The sequence below is a fragment of the Ictalurus furcatus genome, chromosome 18, assembly GCF_023375685.1.
Source record: "Ictalurus furcatus strain D&B chromosome 18, Billie_1.0, whole genome shotgun sequence".
In the NCBI taxonomy this organism is placed as follows: Eukaryota; Metazoa; Chordata; class Actinopteri; order Siluriformes; family Ictaluridae; genus Ictalurus; species Ictalurus furcatus.
This window is the reverse complement of record NC_071272.1, coordinates 1,036,846-1,057,500: the sequence shown is the minus strand read 5'-3', so window position 1 is coordinate 1,057,500 and position 20,655 is coordinate 1,036,846. Positions and strand designations below refer to the sequence as shown.

Here is a 20,655-nt window from a genome sequence, read left to right as displayed (position 1 = left end):
TACGTTTTATCCGTTTATTTATTTTCATTAACATTTAATGGTACATCCACAAAACAAGTCAGTTCCTCACTTACGTAATATCAGCTATAAACAATCCTTCCCTCGGTAGTTCTTATTTAGTTAATAAGACCAAAAAAAACAAACAACGCTTTGACACCCTCTCCATTCCAAACCGAGCTTTCAACCGCACTCTGGTTTATTTACTACGAATGAAAATAACGGTCTTGGATAGGTTCCTAGATAAAAATCCAAGATGGATTCTTTTAACTACACTATATGGCCAAAAGTATTTGGACACCTGACCGTCACATTCCAGATTCCGTCCCCTGTTTGCTGTTATAATGACCCCCGATCTTCTGGGAAGGCTTTCCGCTAGATTTCGGAGTGTGGCTGTAGGAATTTGTGCCCCATTCAGCCATAAGAGCGTAAGTGAGATCAGGCACCCATGCTGGGGTGCAGTCGACATTCCAATTCATCCCAAAGGAGTTCAGTGGGGTTGAGGTCACGGCTGTGCAGTGACAAGGTAGTGTGTGTGGTGATGATATGAGTGTATCATATGATGACGATGACGATGATGATGATGATGATGATCGTTAACCCTTGTGCGTCAATTAAAAAAAGTTACACACAGTCCCATAGAGGACAAAAATGTCCATGTCCAAACCTGCCATAAAACTACTATATATTAAAAAAAAAAAAAAAAAAAAAAATTCCACTTTCACTGACTTGATTTGATTTTTTATTTATTTTTTTAACCAGCATCAGTTCTAATCATAATGCCAAACGTTCATTCATTCTCAGAATTAATTCACCGTTTAAATGCTGGTTTGTTTACATAATGCCACAAATTTTTTTTGTTTATGAGACAAAGAAAAAATAGTCATTATTTTCCATGTGCTAAATGCTAAGCGGAATTTTTTGATTCTTTGATTATTACAGTCTTTGATAGGTCAACGATTAACAACAACATTTTTGATGCATTCATATTTTTTATGCAGCGTCAGATTTTAAAAATAAATAAATAAATAAATAAATAAATAAAACCCTACCACTCAGGTCCATAAAGGATACTGGGATTTTTGATTTCCATGAGCTGTAAGCTGTAATCATCAAGATTCAAACAAAAAAAGGCTTGATATTATTTCACTTTACGTTTAATGAATCTAGAATAAATGAAAGTTCCACTTTTTGAATTTAATTATGGGGGGAAAAAAAATTAACGTTTCCACGGTATTAAAATTTTTTGAGATGTACCTGTTTTTTCCCCAGAGGCTAAACCTGAGAAAATAATACACATTTCAGAATTTTTTTTTTTTTTTAAATCAATGTTTTGAAACCTTGTATACAAAATAAAAGCCTATTAACACAACGCATGATTTCCTGCTTCAACGTTACGGGGATTCAGTATTGCAGTTTGAATGGGGACGTGTCTGTCCTTAAGGTCCTGAGTGGAACTATTTTGTGTATCTAGTTTAAAATAGATTTCTAAAAGCAAATAAGGGTGAAATATTAAAATTCCAATAAAAAATACACAGCTTCAGCAAAAATGTATGCTGTTTGCATTAACACAGACAAAATGCTTTAAAAAAGAAAAGAAAAGGAAATGATGGCCAAAGAGATGCAAAGTGTATCTAATAATGTGGCCGTTGAGTACATGTTGAATGCTCTTGTGCTGATTCACACTGACAGACTTCTGTGTGCAGTAATGTTGGTTCAGGGAAAAACCCAGGTTTACACAACCTTAAAACTAAAACAGTTCTTATCAGAAAATCCAATAAGGTGAAAGGTCTGATGAGTTCACAGTTTGTCTCTCACAGTCTTCTGATTCAAAGTCTCTCTCTGTTTTAGAACAGTGGACTGGTAGTTTTGCTCAATAAAGCTCGTTTCGTGTCGGCCTGTCATACATATACAACCCCAATTCCGAAAAAGTTGGGACAGTATGGAAAACACCAATAAAAACAAAGAGGGGTGATGTGTAAATGTACTTTGACTTGTATTTAAACAAAAAACATATACAGACGAGGTATTTGATGTTTTACCTAATCAACTGCACAGTTTTTTGAAGGTAAAGGTTTATTTTGAAATTGATGCATGCGACACGTTCCAAAAAAGTTGGGACAGGGGCGGTTTAGGACTAATAGCGATGTGAGAAGTTGAAATAAGAAGGTGATGTGAAACTGGTGAGGCGATCGTCTAATCACAGTATATAAGGAGACTCCAAAAAAAATGGCCTAGACGTTGAAGAGCAAGGACGGGTCGAAGCTCGCCAAATAGGATTTTGGGCATTTCACCTTCTACAGCACACAATATAATTAAAAGATTAAAGGAATCCGGTCAAATCTCGATGCGTAAAGGACGAGGATGAAAACCACTTCTGAATGCGCGTGATCTCCGATCCTTCAGACGTCACTGTCTTAAAAACCGTCATGAGTCTGTAACGGAGATCCTGACATGGGATCGGGAATACTTTTGTAAACCTTTGTCGGTCGACACCATTCGCCGCTGCATCCACATATGCAAGTTAAGGCTTTACTATACAATGCAGGAGCCGTACATCAACACTGTCCAGGAGCTCCGCCCACTCCTCTGGGCTCGGTCTCATCTGAGATGGACAGTAGCACAGTGGAATCACATTTTGTGGTTCGCCGAGTCAACATTTTTGGACAAAAGTTATTTGAACAAAACAGCCGTCGTGTTCTCCGGGTCAAAGAGGGAAAGGACCATCCGAGCTGTTATCAGCGTCAGGTCCAAAATCCAGCGTCTGTCGTGGTATGCGGGCGTGTCAGTGCCCACGGTATGGGGGCGTGTCAGTGCCCATGGCATGGGGGTAACTTGCACATCTGTGAGGGCAGCATTAATGCAGAAAGATATGTATTTATGTACACATGTACACATTTTGGAGCAACATACGCTGCCATCCAGAGCAGGACAACACCAAACCACATTCTGCCCGGATTACAAGCGCATGGTTGCGTAAGCAGAGAGTGTGGGTGCGAGCATGGCCTCCCTGAAGTCCTGACCTGACTCCCATTGAGAACGTGTGGTGCATCATGAGGCACAAAATAAGGCAACGAAGTCCCGTACAGTTCCGCAGCTGAAGAAATGCATGATGGATGAATGGGGGAAAATTCCACTTGCCGAACTTAACCAACTGGCGTCTTCACTCAGCGTCCAAACGCTTAATAAGTGTTATTAAAAGAAAAGGTGACGTTACACAGCGATAAACAGTCGACTGAAGTTTTTTTTGAGTGTGTTGTAGTCATCAGATTTGAAATGAGTGTATATTTTCAAAAATTTATTAAATTCACAAAGTCAAACATCAAATAATGTGTTAATAATGTGTTTTCGATAGAGTACAGGATGAATTGGATTTTCAGATGACTCCTTTTCGGAATTGTGGTTATAGTATAGTACATGCAGTATAGGCCTTTGTGTGTGTGTGTGTGTGTGTGTGTGTGTTCTTGATCAACAGTTTATGCTCTCATAAACATTGCACTTCAATAAAGTAATACATGGCAAAAAGAATTTTAACAAGCTTGTAGGGTGATATAATTTCACAACATTTAAAATGCCACCTACGCAGTTACAACTCCAGCAGATTTAGACACTTAAAGTGTGTAGTGTGTTTGGATGAATGTATGTATGTATGTATGTATGTATGTATGTATGTATGTATGTGTGTGTGTGTGTGTGTAAGTGAGAGACAGCGTAAGGAGAGAGATAATTTAGAGTTTCACTCCCTCTCCTGGCTACACACGAAAACACACATTTCTGTCTCACTGCATCTCCAGTAGTTCTTTCTAGAATAGTTTCTTTTCCAACGCTAGAAAACCGTGGATCTGTGTGTGTCTCCATTAAGGAGACGGTTTTGACCTCGAGGGGTCATTTAGCTGGTTGGGAAACTTTTTTTTAATGACAAAAACTGTAGCTATTTAGCACATTAAGATATTTATACCTTATCCGAGTAAGATTTGACTCCTATTGTGATTCACAGTGCAGTCCAAGTGTTTAGAAGAGCTGACAGCACTGCAAAATTAACCAGCAACTGACTAAAATGCAAGACATTTGTTGATACACAGAGCCAGAGAGTGAGAGAGAGACAACTGAACACACACAAACCTTGAGATTCACCTTGGAAGTGATGAATACGACACTGTCACACCCACACACACATAGTGAGAGGCATAACTAAACACGCTTAATTATATATAGTAAAAGAATACAATAGACATTTGGGGGGGGGGGGGGGAAATACGCAAGCATGCAGAAATGTATTATAATTATTTACTGAAATAACATGTAATATACGGTGCTGTGAAAAACTAACTGCCCCCTTAAACTTGAAACCTGGTTGTGCCACCTTTAGCATCAATAACTGCAATCAAACACTTCCGATAACTGGAGATCAGTCTTTCACTTCTAGGACTAGGATTTACTCCTGTGATTTGGATCACTGTCTTGCTGCATAATCCAGTTACGCTTCAGTTTCAACTTACAGACTGAAGACCGGACATTCTCCTTTAGAATTTTCTGGTAGAGAACAGAATTCATGTTTCCCTCAATTATTGCAAGTTGTCCAGGCCCTGAAGCAGCAAATCATCCCCACACCATCACACTGCCTCCACCATGCTTGACCGTAGGTATGATGATCTTTTTGTGGAATTCCGTGTTTTGTTTACGCCAGATGTGACGGGTGACTATCTTCTGATAGTGGAGTCATGAACAGTGACCTTTACTGATGTAAAACAGGCCTGTAGGTCCTTTGATGTTGTCCTTGGCTGTTTTCTGACTTCCTGGATGAGTCGTCGCTGTGCTCTGGGAGGAATTTTGGAAGGACGGTCACTTCTGGGAAGGTTCACTACTGTGCTGAGTTTTTCCATTTGGAGATAACGGCTCTCACTGTGGTTCTTTAGAGTCCCAGAGCCTCTGAAATAGCTTTGTAACCCTTCCCAGACTGATGTCTTTCAATCACCTTCTTCATCATCATTTCTGGAACTTTGGCGCAGTGTGTTACTCCGTAAGACCTTTTAACCCACTTCATGCTGTTGAGAAAGTTCTATGTAAGTGTAGATGTGATTGAACAGGGTTTGCAGTAATCAGGCCTGGTTGTGTCTCGTCCAGCTGAACCCCATTATCAGTGCAGTTTCATAGATTTGGGGAATTAGTAACTACGGGCGCAAATACATTTTCACACAGTCCACAGTGTTAGATCATTATTTTGCTTCAATAAATAACATTATCATTTAAAAACTGTATTTTCTGTTTACTCATGCTGCCTTTGTTTTATCTTAGATTTAGTTTTAATATCTGAAACGATTTAGTACGAGAGAGACACAAACACAGAAGAAATCAGGGTGGGGGCAAATACTTTCTCACAGCACTGTAAATATCAAATCTCATATGGCGTGTCGTTTCATTCATAAATAAATAAAAATGAGTAATTAGTTAAAGTAATCTTTATTGTGGTACTGTAAGAGGAGTAAAACACTCTTGAACACTCTTAAGTATTTTATTCCTTGCTTATCACAGATGTAATATTTATTCTCAGTTCCGACAGGTTCAGAATCAGGTTGAAAATACTCTTTTTTTTATTTTTTTCTCAGAACTGTATGTCCCAGTGAAGGAACTTTTTTTTTTTTGCAGAGCTAGATCTCTAGAAGGTGGGTAAATACTTTTCTCTTCTCCTGAATGATTAGGTAATGTTGTATATTTAGCCTTCGCTTCACTCCTGCCTCTAAGGTAATATAATCAAAGTAAACCTCCCATACTGTGACATAATACACTGAGGAATGTACTGTGTTGATGTTACCCATGTGTGCTGTGTGCCTGCTCACTCTGTGATCTCATACATTCACATTTCACTCTCTCTCTCTCTCTCTCTCTCTCTCACACACACACACACACACATACATAAACAAAGCACTTACTACCTCTGATATTCTATAGCTCACAGCTCTGAAAATGTCTCCTCCGACCAAAACATGATACACAAACACTTACACAATGAAACCAGCATGTACAACTCACTCTTCCAGCTCTTGTGTAATCCCATGACCTGGGTGCAGTTTAGCCCTTATAAATCGAATTAAACCTTTCCCATTTTTAAATCATTTCTCAACACTGAATCTAAGAACATATGAATTAAAAAAAAAAAAAAAAAGTTAACCCAGGGGTTCCCAAAGTGTGAGGCGGGTCCTGCTCGGGAGGCGTAAGAGCACTGCAGGGGAGGCACAGGGAGATGGAACGAGAGCATACAGGGTGTGAGGAATAAAGTGCACTGTAGTAGGGGGCCTTTTTTTTTAACCAAATAAATAAATAAACACATCCTATCTCCCAAAACCATGTGGAATAATGTGTTATGGTCCGATGAGACCAAAGTTGAACTTTTTGGCTATAATACCAAAAAATGTTTGGCACAAAAAAACCCCACCGTCCCCATGGTGAAGCACGGTGGTGGCAGCATCACACTTTGGGGCTGTTTTTCTTCAGCTGGAACCGAGGCTTTAATCAGCGTGGAGGGAATCATGAAGAGCTCCAAATACCAGTCATTTTTGGTGCAAAACCTTAAGGCTTCTGCTAAAACACTGAAGATGAAGAGGAATTTCACCTTTCAGCACGACAACGACCCAGAGCAAATCTCCAGATCAACAAAAGAATGGCTTCACTAAAACGAGGTTTTGGAATCGGCCCAGCCAGAGTCCAGACCTAAATCCAATCAAAAATCTGTGATGTGACCTGAAGAGCGCTGTGCACAGGACATGCCCAGCCGATAGAGTTCGAATGCTTTTGCGAGGAAGAATGACAAAACATCGCTCAAAGTCCAGACGTTCCAAACTGATTCGGTCTGACCCGAAAGATTGAACGCTGTGATAAATTCGAAAGGTGCTTTAACTACGCATGAGTTTAGAGATGGGCACGCTTATGCAACCAGGTTACTTCCCATTTTTCTTTAACCCCCTCCCCCCCAAAAAATTAATTCTGATTGGTTTTCACTTTAATTAATAGGTTACAATTTCACAATAAAGGTCGAAAATAATAATAATAATAATAATAATAATAATAATAAATTAATAAAAAAATAATAATGATTTTACATTACAAAAACCTGCCATTTTAACAGACGGATAGGATGAAATGTAGAAGGAATAAAATGTGGAAATAATGGTTACACCTGAGCGTTGTCAACAAACATTGCGACTGTTGACTTGTTGTCATTCTAATAAACCGTGTAATTGTTATTTTAGCCAGCTAGCTAGACAACCTGAGGAAAACAATGGCTACATGTGTGACAGGCTATATAAAAAAATATATAGTCCTACTTTACTTTTTGAAAGGAAAGCAACGAGGGCCTGACAATTAGTTTGATTAGCAAAGCGGGAGCTTGACTGATATGAAATGTTTGCGAACCATTGTGTTACTCCATCTCAGCCATCAATCCCACAGGTTTTCATCGCTGACATGTGAGTAACAAAGTTTAAAGCATACGCTCTACCTGGCTGCTACCGCAACAAGTGCTATGTCCATGTATGGTATAAGCTTACCCGAATACCATCTCATAGTATGCTGCGTTTACATTCACAGCATTTTTATTATCTTATTATTCTTTTGCACTACCTGTTATATCTGACACTTCCACACTAGAACTGAGTACCGGTCGGAGCTACACGGTCTCTCACTGTGCATATCGTCCCGTTTTATACTTACTGTACTGTCTCGTGCTGTTTGCACACATTTCCTCGTGCACTTCATGTAGAAATGTGTAGGTCTTATTTAGTTCTGTCGTCTTTTGTAGTCCTGTGTTGCTTTCTGTTGCACCATGGTCCTGGAGGAACATCGGTTCTTTTCACCGTGTACCGTACTAGCTGTACTCTGTAAAGCCGCTTGACTTGACTTGACTTGAAATAGCATCCATGCTGATGGCATGAGGACATGAGGAGTCATTCTAGTGATTTTGACTTAAAATGTAAAATAATTGACTTTCAGTCTATGTGACAAGGTTGTCCTTTCAAAGTGACCTCGAAGTATCGTTGAAACTAAAGAAAACAGTGCGGGCGAGATTAATTTTCTTCTTCCCATGATCTTCGGGAAATTCAAATGACACAACTTCCTGTTGAACATATGACTTGCGGAATATTGCAAATAACAGTTTGAGTGAAAGAGCTGAGTGAATGTTGTGGAACGCAACTGAAATGTACATTTTTATATATATATATATATATATATATATATATATATATATATATATATATATATATATATATATGGAAAAGGATGATACAAGCATGGATTCACACAGTAATAATAATGAATTAATAATAGACATCTCAGTTACCATAGTTACACAAATCTATCTTTATTTCCACAATATCTTTACAATACAAAAGCAAGCAAATAAGTACAAAAAGTGTGCATCATGTGCATTCCTAAAAAGGTTGTGATGACCTTCTTCTTAATGTTTGTTCTCCTGGATTTGAACCAAGTATTTATTTATTAATTTTTTTCACTTCAGTAAGAATCAGTGATAAATCAGTGCCAAATGACTCATCTGATTGAAAAGTATACCAGAAAAATGAACTCATTCACTGACGGGTGTGATTTGGTCATCAGCAGACATGTTCTGATGTGCCGAGTGTGTTCCAGCCACACCTGCTATCATACTTCACTTGTGTTTTTGGCAGACTCAGGTGTGTTATTGAAAGCTTTTAAAAGACATTGTGCTGACCTGCCACGTCATGAAAAGAAAGTAATGAATAATATTTTGAAAAAAAAACGACCTTTAACAACAACTTTTATTTACTTGTCAGTTCTGTGTTAAAGGCCATCCCATGGTTTTGGATACAATGCACAAGATACATTTAAGATACAACAATGCACAAGAGTTTTCTTATGTGGAGGAAGCAAAATTAATTATGTGGGGACAAAATCCAGATTTTAATGTCCTTAAGACAATTCCTTGGCAAAATGAATAGGCCTTAAAAGAGAACCCTGAGGAACCACACACACACACACACAGACAAGTGGGGAACTGACGCACAGTAATCTAGCTCAGGTATACTATCTCAGGCATGAAGTGCAGTGTGTGTTCAGGCTATATTCAGTATGCTTTCGCATGAGAGACATCGGTCAGTCCATATTCCATTTCGCGGAGTTTTTCCGTGATTGTTGCGGCCAAAAATGCTTGCTTTTCCTGCGGCTTTTTTTCTTCGAAATTTGCGCTGCAACGTGCGATGACGTTTTTATGCTTTTTTTGTGGAAGACTATTTGAATCGGTGAAATCGCAATCACATGAAGTTGTCCTGCACGGTCTCTCACAGTGATGTTTGTTCTTAAAATGAGACCTTTTCAGCTGTACTCATGATCGCCGCACGTGAATCTGGCTGTTGTGATGACGTCACGTCTTGGCCCAAATCTGCGGAATATCTGCGATCATTCTGAAAAATTGCGAGCTCTTCCGAGTTCCCTCGATTTTTGTGCGTTAATTTCTGCGATCGCAAAATCCTGCTTGGACTGCCTGATGGTGCTGCTGTTTTTAGTTCCACCAAAAGTTCATCTAAAATTCCTTTTAAGCCATTTGTTAACAGCAAATTATATAAAAGTACTGTACATGGCAAAAACTGAACTTTATATTTAGAAATTTAATTTGTTTTTTGGAAGAGAGGGACGGCTTATCCCCTCTAGCCCATTTACACCAGCCGAGCCTGTCTGAAGGGTAGCAGTGGAGGCTACGTGTGCTTTAGTATCAGAGGTATCATTGGAGGCTACATTTAGTTGTAGGCTACCTGAGAGGTATCATTAAAGGCTGTGCTCAGGTATAGTTTAACACGAAAGGTAGTGTTACTCTTGGTAATTTTAGCACTATTCTTCACTCAACAAATACAGGTTTCAGTTGTCAGGACACGGGTTCAGAAATTTTCTCAGACGCGGCGTCTCATGCTGATGTTTGCTCAAAAGAGACAGAAAGTCATATCTCTGCATTTCAAAGTGAAAGTTTAATGTTCTAGTCGGCTGATTAACTAAAAAGTGGCAGTTAATATAATTTAACTTGGAGGCATTGTATTAGTATTAGCATCAGCTAGTTAGGGAAGTTTATAATATAGATGAGGGATGTGAATAGGGCTGCAATATATTCCCAGTGGTGGAAAACGTATACCGAGTGAGTAAATTTTACTGCAACGGTAATAATTCTGTTGGGTAAAAGTAAAAGAAGTCATCAAGAAAATTAAAGAGAGTAAACATGTCATCTTGTGAAAAAAGAAACTACTTGAGTGATTACTTTTAAAAAATGTATTTTCATATGTCTACAATTGACGCAACTAATCTGCAGATATATAATATTTATAATGAAATATACAATAACCATGACAAATTTCATGAACCAAATTTATTTTACGTCTACGTCTTCAAATCTAGACCGTACTACACAGGTTCTTAAGTCGTTAAAGACTTCATTAGTTCCAAACCATATCCCCCAGGAAGTGCTAAAATAGACCTACCATATCCGAGGAATGCTAACCGAAAGAGCTCTGCTGAAATGAACACCACCTAGATTATCAACCGTGTATAAAGAAAGGTAACGTTAGCTGGCTAGCTAATTTAGCCAAATTTTGTTGGGGTTTCAGTAACTTGCTAGGTTCATTGGCTAGCTAGCTCATGTTAATTTATACATGTTTCTTGCTACATAATTAGCTACCTAGCAATGACGCCCCCTTACACATTATCCTGAGCACTATCTATAGCCTGTACTTCCCTGGTGGTCTACTGGCAAAAGATCCCGTGCTCTCACTTTGTTTTAGTTGGCCTTTCCAAGTTATTGACTATGTGCCGATGTCAAAAACCAGTCCTAACCGAAAGCACATCTAACAATGCCTACGTCTCAGAATCTTCAAATTCTGGGAAGCTCCCACGGTGTTCCCTGGGATAGGCTCCAGGCTTCAAGTTGAACAAATGTATGTTTAAAATGACTCAAAATGCGCTGCTAGACTGTATACTAAATGACTGTATGTTGTCGACTCTCAAATGCCTAATATGGGGTTACATAGTTTTTAAAATAATTTTATTTACAGGTATAACAGGTTTATTTTTAAACCAAAACTTACAGAAGAAGAGTCAACACACACATCAAATATTAAAACACCCATCCAGGGTGTTACCAATTCTTGCCTTCATGCCCAGTGTTCTCAGGATAGATCCTGGATCCACAGCAACCCATTATACACATTTTTAATTGGACAACAACGATGTGTATGAGTCTGTTTGTGTGTGTCTGCTTGATAACACACAATGAAAAGACAAGCAGGTTAGCACTAGTAAGTAGAATGTCCCAGAACAGAAGAACTCATTTGCAGTCGCCTGTGAGAGGTATTAATATCTCACAGCTTAATCAGTGCTTAGGCAATGTGGAGACCCATCAGCCTGTTCCCTCCAAACAACACTGATGTGGACCATAGTGTGGATCGTACTGTACATTTTGACCCACTGGACTATTCTGGAAAATTGTTTGTGATGATTTTCAGCATTAGTTCGTGTCTGTCTGCTACATGTGTGCAGATACTGAATATAATGCTTCATGTTGTGAATTTTTTATGCCATTATAAATGCACAAAGCATACTTTAGGCACATGTGCACATACAAATTGCATGAATGCATTAATACTGTTTTTTTCAATAGCTAAATTAACCAATTTAAAAAATAAAAAATTAAAACAATAATTCTTTGTAATATTCTCTTGATAAATGCCCTCCACATTCTTTACATTTGGCAGTGTTGTGCTTTTGTCATACTCGTTCCTTGTATAAGCGGCTATAAAGTTGTGATATGATGAAGATTTCTATAAAGAGACATTAACTGAACATTTTTTGGAAGGAGTCTCCAGTGTCAGCAAGCTGTAAGTTTAAGTTTCAGGACAGAAGACTACTCTTTCCATTTTCTTGTAACATGACAAGCTGCATTTATGTTTTAATAACTTAATGGGAGAGAAAGGGAAAGGCTGATGAGGGAGCTACTCTTTATAGTGGCTCTAATGTAAGTGATAACAGGAATTCATTTACCTCAAAGATGTCCCACAACATTAAATGTAATTATAAACAATTAAACTGTACGTCTGTTGTGTCGTTCATTAATAATAACAATTTGAAAAATGTCATAATTTGCAAATTGTTGTGGTATAATTGGAATAAAACACTTGTACGAAAATAAACAACTTTGGGGTCACATTGGGCAGCTTAACACCACCACATCGATGATCATTTTTCTATAACAATTGCCGGGTCTGTTTTATGTTTTATTCCTTACATATCTCATCATGCTAATAAAACAGTTTGTTATTGTTCTGTTCATTTTATGCAGGATTCTTTGGGCTTTCAGTAGCCACTTTATTAGGAACACCTGTACACCTGATCATTCATGCAGTTATATAATCAGCCAACGATGTGGTCCAAGTGCAGTGCATAAAATTACGCAGATACAGGTAAAGAGCTTCCATTACGGGGGGAAAAATATGATTATCTCTGGGGGGAAAAATGTGATCTCTGTGACTTTGACCGTGGCATGTTTGTTGGTGCCAGATGGGCTGGTTTGACTATTTCAGAAACTGCTGATCTCATGGGATTTTCACACACACGACAGTCTCTAGAGTTTACACAGAATAAAGAAAAATAAATAAATAAAAAGCTAATGAGCATCAGTTATGTGGGTGGAAACAGCTTGTTGAGAGAGGTTAGAGAATGGCTAGACTGGTTCGAGCTGGATACAGTTACTCAAAGAACCGCTTCTTACAACTGTAGTGAGGTGACAAACATCTCAGAATGGACAATATGTTGAAGCGTGAGGTGGATGGGCCACAGCAGGTAAAGGCAGGACAGTTGAATATGATATGGGGGGGCGCTTCACCTGGTCTTTTTTCCCAATCCCCAGTTTTGATGTCCACTCTAGCCTCAGGTTCCTGTTCTTTACTGAGAACAGTGGAACCTGATGTAGTCTTCTACTATTATAGTGCTTATGTTTAGGTATAGCCTACCAGGGAATCACTTCAGCGCTCTCCAGGCGAACAGATCAGCTCGTGTCGTGTGCGCATGCGCACTCGGTGCCACCTTCCTGATGAGTGTCTGTAGCAGGGCGGTGAGGGGCGCGCGAGCCGCGGGTTCTCTCTCTCATCCATCCGTCCGTCCGTCCGGAGAAACACAAACTCTCCTCGTCACAGCGACGGACAAGCTGGAGGAGAACCCGCCGGGGAATATCTGGATTCTGACCAACTGCAGGTTATGTGTGGGATTAAAAGCCGCGCGTCGTCTCGTGTCTGTGGATTTGGATGATTGGGGGAAACTCGGCTGGAACTTTCTGACAGGACTTTTCTTTCACTGAGGCGACCGTGCGGAGTGCGCTCGCCTTTTCTGCGCGCGCGCTGGATCGTGGCAAATTCTATTGTAATGTTCAAATCAAAATGTCCGAGCTGGGAAAAGGGCTGACAAACCATTACACACGAGACTGTTTTACTTATTTTTTAAAAATTTTTTTAGCGCTTTTTCTTTAAGCCTCGCGGCTTGTGGGGAATATATATATATGTATGTATATATACATATACGTCTATATTGTTTGTTTTTCGGTCTTATTTATCTCTGAGGTAGAATGTAGAAATGCTGGTGAGTTTGGTCTCTTATCATGACTCGGAGAACGCAGAGAAATGACTGAGGCGACGGAAGTGAACACTGCTAGTCCCTAACCCTAACCCTGCGAGCGGGTTTCTCTGGACCAGGTTAGCCCAGGATTAGCTGACTTTCAGAGGGTGACTATGGCCGGAAACTCGCTGTTTGTTGAGGCATTCTTGCACGGCGGAGCACCGTGGGGCTTCACACTCAAAGGCGGCCTTGAGCACGGAGAACCGTTAATCATCTCGAAGGTACGTAGAGGTGGCTACTCGGTTATCGGTTTTTGCTAAACGATACTCCTTTCTTCCGGTATCGCTCTTTCAAAACGATTCTTTTCGGGTTTTTTTTTTCTTCCCTCCACCCCCCTCTGTCTACTCACTCGTCGCTATGGTGACCCGAACGCGGTCGCGCGCGCGCGCGCGCGTGTGTGTGTGTGTGTGTGTGTGTGTGTGTGCGCGCGCGCGCGCGCTCAGTGACGTCAGCGCGCCTGAAAAGAAGCCGGGTTTTGTCTATAATGATTATTAGTAGAGATGCACCGATACTAAATTTCTCCGCCGATAACCGATTATTCAGAGTGATATCGGCCGATACCGATAGTTCTGCCTTTTATACCTTCTTTTAAATGAATAACAATTAATTCCACAATTCTGAAAGAAATGCAAATAAAAAACTTTATTCTCTCTATTTCAGCAAGTTGTTTCACAGTAACTGGCCTCATCAACATTAAACACATTACTCGCATTAACATGAACACATGATCTACGTTCTGAAGATTAAAGTAAGATTATTAACTTATTGGATGTTATTCATTCATATTAACATCGACTGAATTTTAAAAATCCTCCTGTTAGTCTCACGTTCACTCTCCACTAACACAAGCATTTCTACTTCATCACTCAACATCAAACTGGTGATATATGATATGAACTTGTTATATAGTAACATTAACTGGATATGAAATACACTACAAATATATGTTTCTGTACAATATATACTTTTTTGTCAACTCGTCTTCATTTAAACGTTTCAACAGTGTACTGGCGCTTTAATTCAGCGCGAGCGGTGCGGCAAAACATTAATTAGACTCGACGCTGAAACTCCCGCTTCACTGCTGCGGCGTCCGGTGTAAAATGTTATCAGTGCAGAGATTACAGACATTACAAACTGCAGTTTTGTCGTCGTTCCACACGAGAGACATCATCTTTACACACAGCACAAAATCCATGTTTTCCCGCCCTCTTTTGATTGACGGGATATAAACGGCCCTGATCATCGGATGTTTTTAGACTATCGGCCGACAGCGTGCAAAATTGCCTTAATCGGTTGAAACGGATGATTGACCGATACATCGGTGCGTCTCTGATGATTAGTGTCGTGTTGTTGAAGTTGGACGGCTGAAATATCACTGGGAGTTGCTGTTAAGCAAGACATGTTGATATACGACCTTTTCTGCCTACTTCATTCTTAATTTCCAGACATGCATTACAAAAAAACAAAACAAACCCCAAAACAGAATAATTGTAAAACACGACAGGTTGGAAAACACTGGAATTTTCCTTTACTGTGGTAAAAGCTCAGAATCACTAGATGCTAATTGAGGAGTACAAGGTCAGATTCTTGGTGTGGCCTCTAGACTTGTGTAACAAAGCCTGAATGCTAACATTCATGAAACTCACTTAATATTACAGCGGCATATGATTTAAAAAAAAAAGTGTAGTTTTGTTTTCACTCCAGAATACATCTGATTTCAGGGTACAATGTATAGAGTTGGATTTAATGATTAGAAAGATAAGAGGAAAGCCCTGCTAAGACTTATGACATCTGTGTGTGTGTGTGTGTGTGTGTGTGTGTGTGAGAGAGAAACTTGTGCAGTGATCAGTGTATGTATACCTATACATATATACCCGTTCATTGCAGATTGTGGTTTTGATCTGTACACTACAGAAATGGAGAGACTCACAGGAATGAAAACAGGAAGGAAGAGGAAAGATAGGAAAGCAGCATTGATCCTCAACTCTTTCTTTCTCTGTACCTGTCCTTTGTTTTTATTCATCTCTGATCTTGCCCTTTCATATTGCATCGCTTTGTGATGGATGCACCAACAAAAGCACGTGAACCTGAACTGAATGATATATTTGTGCAGTGATGACTCAGACATCTGATACAGTGTGATTGGATGGAAGAGTTATAATGCCAAATTGGATCCATTTTGCTTGTTTTTTTTTTTTTTTTCTCCAGAAAAAACAACAGCCAGTATTAGACATTGATATGACCAAAAACAGAAATAAGTTTGTACAGTATGCACTAACTGGACACTTTATTAGGAACACTAGGAAGAACCCACATTAATATGGTTTTGCTCTCACAACAGCCCCAGTTCTTCATGGCACAGATCTCACATGCTGTTGGAAATATCCATTTGACATTTTGGTTCATGATGACATGATCGCATCACCTCATCCTTGCTGCGACTCTCCTGTTCAACTCCATCCCAAAGGTGCTCTTCTCAATTCAGATCTTTCGACTGGGAAGGCCATTAAAGTACACTGAACTCATTGTCATGTTCATGGAACCAGTTTGAGATGGCGTGTGGTTTGTACCGTGGCGCATTGTCATGCTGGACTTTGTGTCTGTAAAGGCATGTACAGTGCTGTGAAAAAGTATTTTTATTTCTTCTGTTTTTGTGTAAATCTCCTACTAAAGTGTTTCAGAAATTAAAATCTAAGGTAAAGCAAAGGCAACCTGAATAAACACACGATGCATTTTTGAATGATAAGCAAAAACGTTATCCAATACAAACTGGGCCTGTGTGAAAATGTATTTGCGCCCGTAGTTACTAATTCCACAAATCTGTGAAACTGCATTGATGATGGGGTTCAGCTGGACGAGACACAACCAGGTTGTGGTTGAAATACATCAGTCTGGGAAGGGTTACAAAGCTATTTCAGAGGCTCTGGGACTCCAAAGAACCACAGCGAGAGCCATTATCTCCAAATGGAAAAACCCGGCACAGTAGTGACCCTTCCCAGAAGTGACGACCTTCCAAAATTCCTCCAAGAGCACAGCGACGACTCATCCAGGAAGTCACAAAAGAGCCAAGGACAACATCAAAGGACCTACAGGCCTGTTTTACATCAGTAAAGGTCACTGTTCATGACTCCACTATCAGAAAGACACGGGGCGAAAATGGAATCCATGGAAGAGTGGTGAGGCGAAACCCACTGCTGACCCAGAAGAACATTAAGACTCGTCTGAATTTTGCCAAAACACACCTTGATGTTCCTCAAACCTTTTGGGAGAATGTTCTGTGGACTGATGAGTGGAAAGTGGAACTGTTTGGAAGACAGGAGTCCCGTTACATCTGGAGTAAACCAAACACAGAATTCCACAAAAAGATCATCATACCTATGGTCAAGCATGGTGGAGGAAGTTTGATGGTGTGGGGATGCGTTGCTGCTTCAGGGCCTGGACAACTTGCAGTAATTGAGGGAAACATGAATTCTGCTCTCTACCAGAAAATCCTAAAGGAGAATGTCCGGTCTTCAGTCTGTAAGTTGAAACTCCAAGTTATCGGAAGTGTTTGACTGCAGTTATTGCTACTAAAGCTGGCACAACCAGATTTTAAGTTTAATGGGGCAATTAATTTTCAAATTGGTGTTGGGTGTTGGATAACTTTTTTTGCTTCAATAAAATATGGGAGTTTCTGGAACCAACAATGGCATCGTTAGTGTCTTTCACGTCCTTTGATGGACTGGTGTCCCATCCCGGGTGTACTCCTGCCTCACACCCAGTGTTCACGGGATAGGCTCCTGATCCACCGCGACCCTGATCAGGATAAACAGGTTGGTGAAAGGGAGCGAGAGAATACGTCGTCCAGTCTCTCGGTGACTGTGTGGGTTCAGTTGATGACATCTCGTTGATGCGTCTCTAAATTGGAACAGTACATGATGGAAGCATTCGCTGCAATACATTTTGATGGAAATACACCTTCTGATGGTGTAACACAGTTTTCCTCTCTGAAACTTCCGGAAACTTAAATCGATTGTAGATTGCGTGTCTTTTGCTGTGTGTTTTGTCGGGCCCAGTGTTTAGTGTTTAGCCCAGGCACTTTAATCTAATTTTTCAGTCTTATTTTTCGTCTTTATTTGGATTTACTTTTTGTTATGATTTTCTATTGGACTTTTCTTTACTCTGTTCAGCACTTTGGTCAGCCTTGCTGTGTTAAATGTGCTTTATAAATAACATTTACTTCCTTTACTTCGTGTAGCTTTAACACTGGCACAGCATTAGAACAAGTCTGAATTCACTGTGGTGTTTGTGGCTTTGATGTCCCGCTGGGTGGCTGGGCTTTTGTGCTGTTTGTAGGGCTGAATGGGTGAACAGAACTGAAACAATAGCAGAGCAACCCCCCAGTACCATAAACGCGCACACACACACACACACACACTCACTGTGACCCTTAAGGGTATGAGCGACAGAGGAGATAAGCAGCAGCAGCAGGGTGGAGTGGCTGAGCTTAAAAAGGCATAGATTTATCTGAGAAGAGCGAAGTGAGAGAGGAAAAGCGAAATGAGATATCTTTTGGAAAAACTGTAAGTGAATATAGACACACAAATCAAGTTTCTTTGAACCGAACAATGGCGAGACAGGGAAAGCGTCAAAAGAAAACGTAAGAGGTGGGAGGATAAGTGTTGGAAAAGACTGACATCATGAGAGAAAGTGAGAGAGGAGTTAAGGAGGTGAGAGGTGTGCTGATGGAAATGTCAGCACGTGGATTCCTTGACTGCTTCACGCTCTAATCAGTGCTGGGTGTGTGTTTTTAGATGTGTCAGCACCATCCTCTGCTTGTGAAAGGCACAAAAGACAAACACAACCTGTGATTGAGAATAACACAGTGTATAATGTCATGAGTGCCCGACAGATGGATACAGTTACAGATGTCGCGTTTATTAAAAACAACCAAAGTAAACAATCCAAAGGAGCTAGGAAATTCTCAAAATGATAGACATGCAAAAGTTCAGGCGATCGATCTGTAAACAAAACATAGGACGGACCACCTCCATTAGACAGGAAAATGCTGGAGGGCAAGGAATGGCTGGATTATTGAAGACGTGAGACGTCTCTTTAGAAGTCTGGATCATGGATATGTTTCCCTTTGTATCTTTCCCTTCATACGTGAAGTGGAAACTGGCCGGGGATCTTGGAAGATAGGGTCAGGTGCAGACATGGTAATTAATCAATAACAGCATGCTTCACATACTGGAATGTATCGTCGCCTACAGTATCAAGTTCAGTCATAGACTTTAATAAATGCTGTACTCCACAGAATGCTCGGCTCAATCCGTGAGCTGCCTGGGCTTTGCATGGGAGACCCCCCGGGTCACAGCGCTGGGTGGTCAGGATGGTGTGTGTGAAAGTCCCTGATGAGTGCTGGGTCTACAACATCCTGAGCAGAGTCTTTCCAGTAGTTAGAGATTGGAGGCATCCTCTGTGTTGAGTCGAGAAATTGGACGATTCCTTCGAACCTTCTGTGCTTACTGGACAGAAGAGTGGTCACGTTTCCTCCTGGAGGCCTAGTGCACCCAAAATTTTATTTTGTCACTGTGTGCAGGAAACCCTTCAATGTCCAGAAGTGTTTCAGTGGGTGATGGACCCAGTAATCTGGGTTTGAGGAGACATGGAAACTAGATGAGAGGTGATACTAAAAATAAAGTTTATATGTGACTTCATTGATACGATGAATGACTTTAAAGTGGCCTCCTCACTGTTCCTGAGCCAGCTCTATTCACCATAAGTGGGTGTTTCCAAACGGTGTTTGTGTGCAAATTCCTTATAAACCAAAAAGGCTTGGTCCAGATGTCTTTAGGCAACCACCCATGACCCCCTCGCATTTTTGGAACCATTCTTCTAGGAGGCACTGAGGAGGTTGGTAAATGAGTACGCACTGGAAGGGTGTGAGCTGTGTGCCAGAGTAACAAAGGAAATTGTGGGCATACTCTGTCCCCAGGAGAAAACGTTACCACTCCTCTGGAATCTTCCAATTTCTAGGTTTTCTCACTCAATTTGACCATTAACCTGAGGTTGAAATCCAGATTATAAGCTCACTGACCAACAAAACTTTGGGTGCGAGCAACTGCAAATTAATACCATGCCTTTGGAATGAACATAGGATGTTCAACAATCACAATTGAGTGTCTTGGCCAGGAGCCCACATACTTTTGGCTATGTAACGTATCTCAGAAATATTACTCAGGGTACATGGAAGTCTGCTTTTCTTGGCTTTAACATTAGTCTTTGTTGGACTTTTCTGATGTGGTGGCTAGAGAGTCACAGTATACTAGTAGGTCATAATTTTCAGAGACAGAAAATTTTGTAACTATATCTCTGAGAATGTCACTAACAAGAGAGGGTTTACGACCCTGCCACATACATGTAGTGTAAACGTAATGCCCTGAAGTGGTGCTTACGGAAGTCTAGGACTGAACGTTCATCCTGTTACTCTACACCTTCGCAGTCCTTGCCATTCATTGACGGTATTCAAAGGCTGAGGCAAATAACAGAGTTCTATTCCTGTAAACACTAGACTCTTCTGTACACCTGAGAAGTGTGAAGCTTCTTGATCGGTCACTTTCATTTTTGCTAAATGAAAATGACGTTTGAAGAGAAATTCTGGTTTAAAATTTCTAGCCAGTGCGCTTTTGGCAGAATTCGCGATCGCCGCGTTTACATCCATCAGCATTTGGTCACTATGATATGTCCGAAACAGTACGGTTATTGGCAGTCCTTATCAAACTCAACTAATCGTTATGCCATAGTGCTCATGAGTAAGAAGCAACAGCCAGTTGTATCACAGGACGTAGGATTTCTCAGAGAGCTTTGGAAAATGGTTAGTGGCTATCAGAAAGGAGGAAAAATATGAATTTGGTGTCAAATGTCCAGAGGACAAAAGCCTTATTTGCACGGGATTAGTTACATGATCGGCTGTGGTAACGCTGTCTTTTATATTGTTCC

At 40.3% G+C, this 20,655-nt stretch overlaps 1 protein-coding gene across 2 annotated transcripts in view; it reads left to right on the top strand.

Moving 5' to 3' along the window:
• Positions 1-13,112: 13,112 nt before the first annotated feature.
• The window catches only part of shroom3 (shroom family member 3), a 57,439-nt gene continuing 49,896 nt past the window's right edge, over positions 13,113-20,655 (top strand). For both annotated transcript variants that reach the window (XM_053648306.1, XM_053648305.1), the window contains exon 1: positions 13,113-13,895. In XM_053648306.1, the coding sequence (XP_053504281.1) occupies positions 13,788-13,895 (108 nt within the window). In that variant the 5' untranslated portion in view covers positions 13,113-13,787. The remainder of the gene's footprint in view (positions 13,896-20,655) is intronic.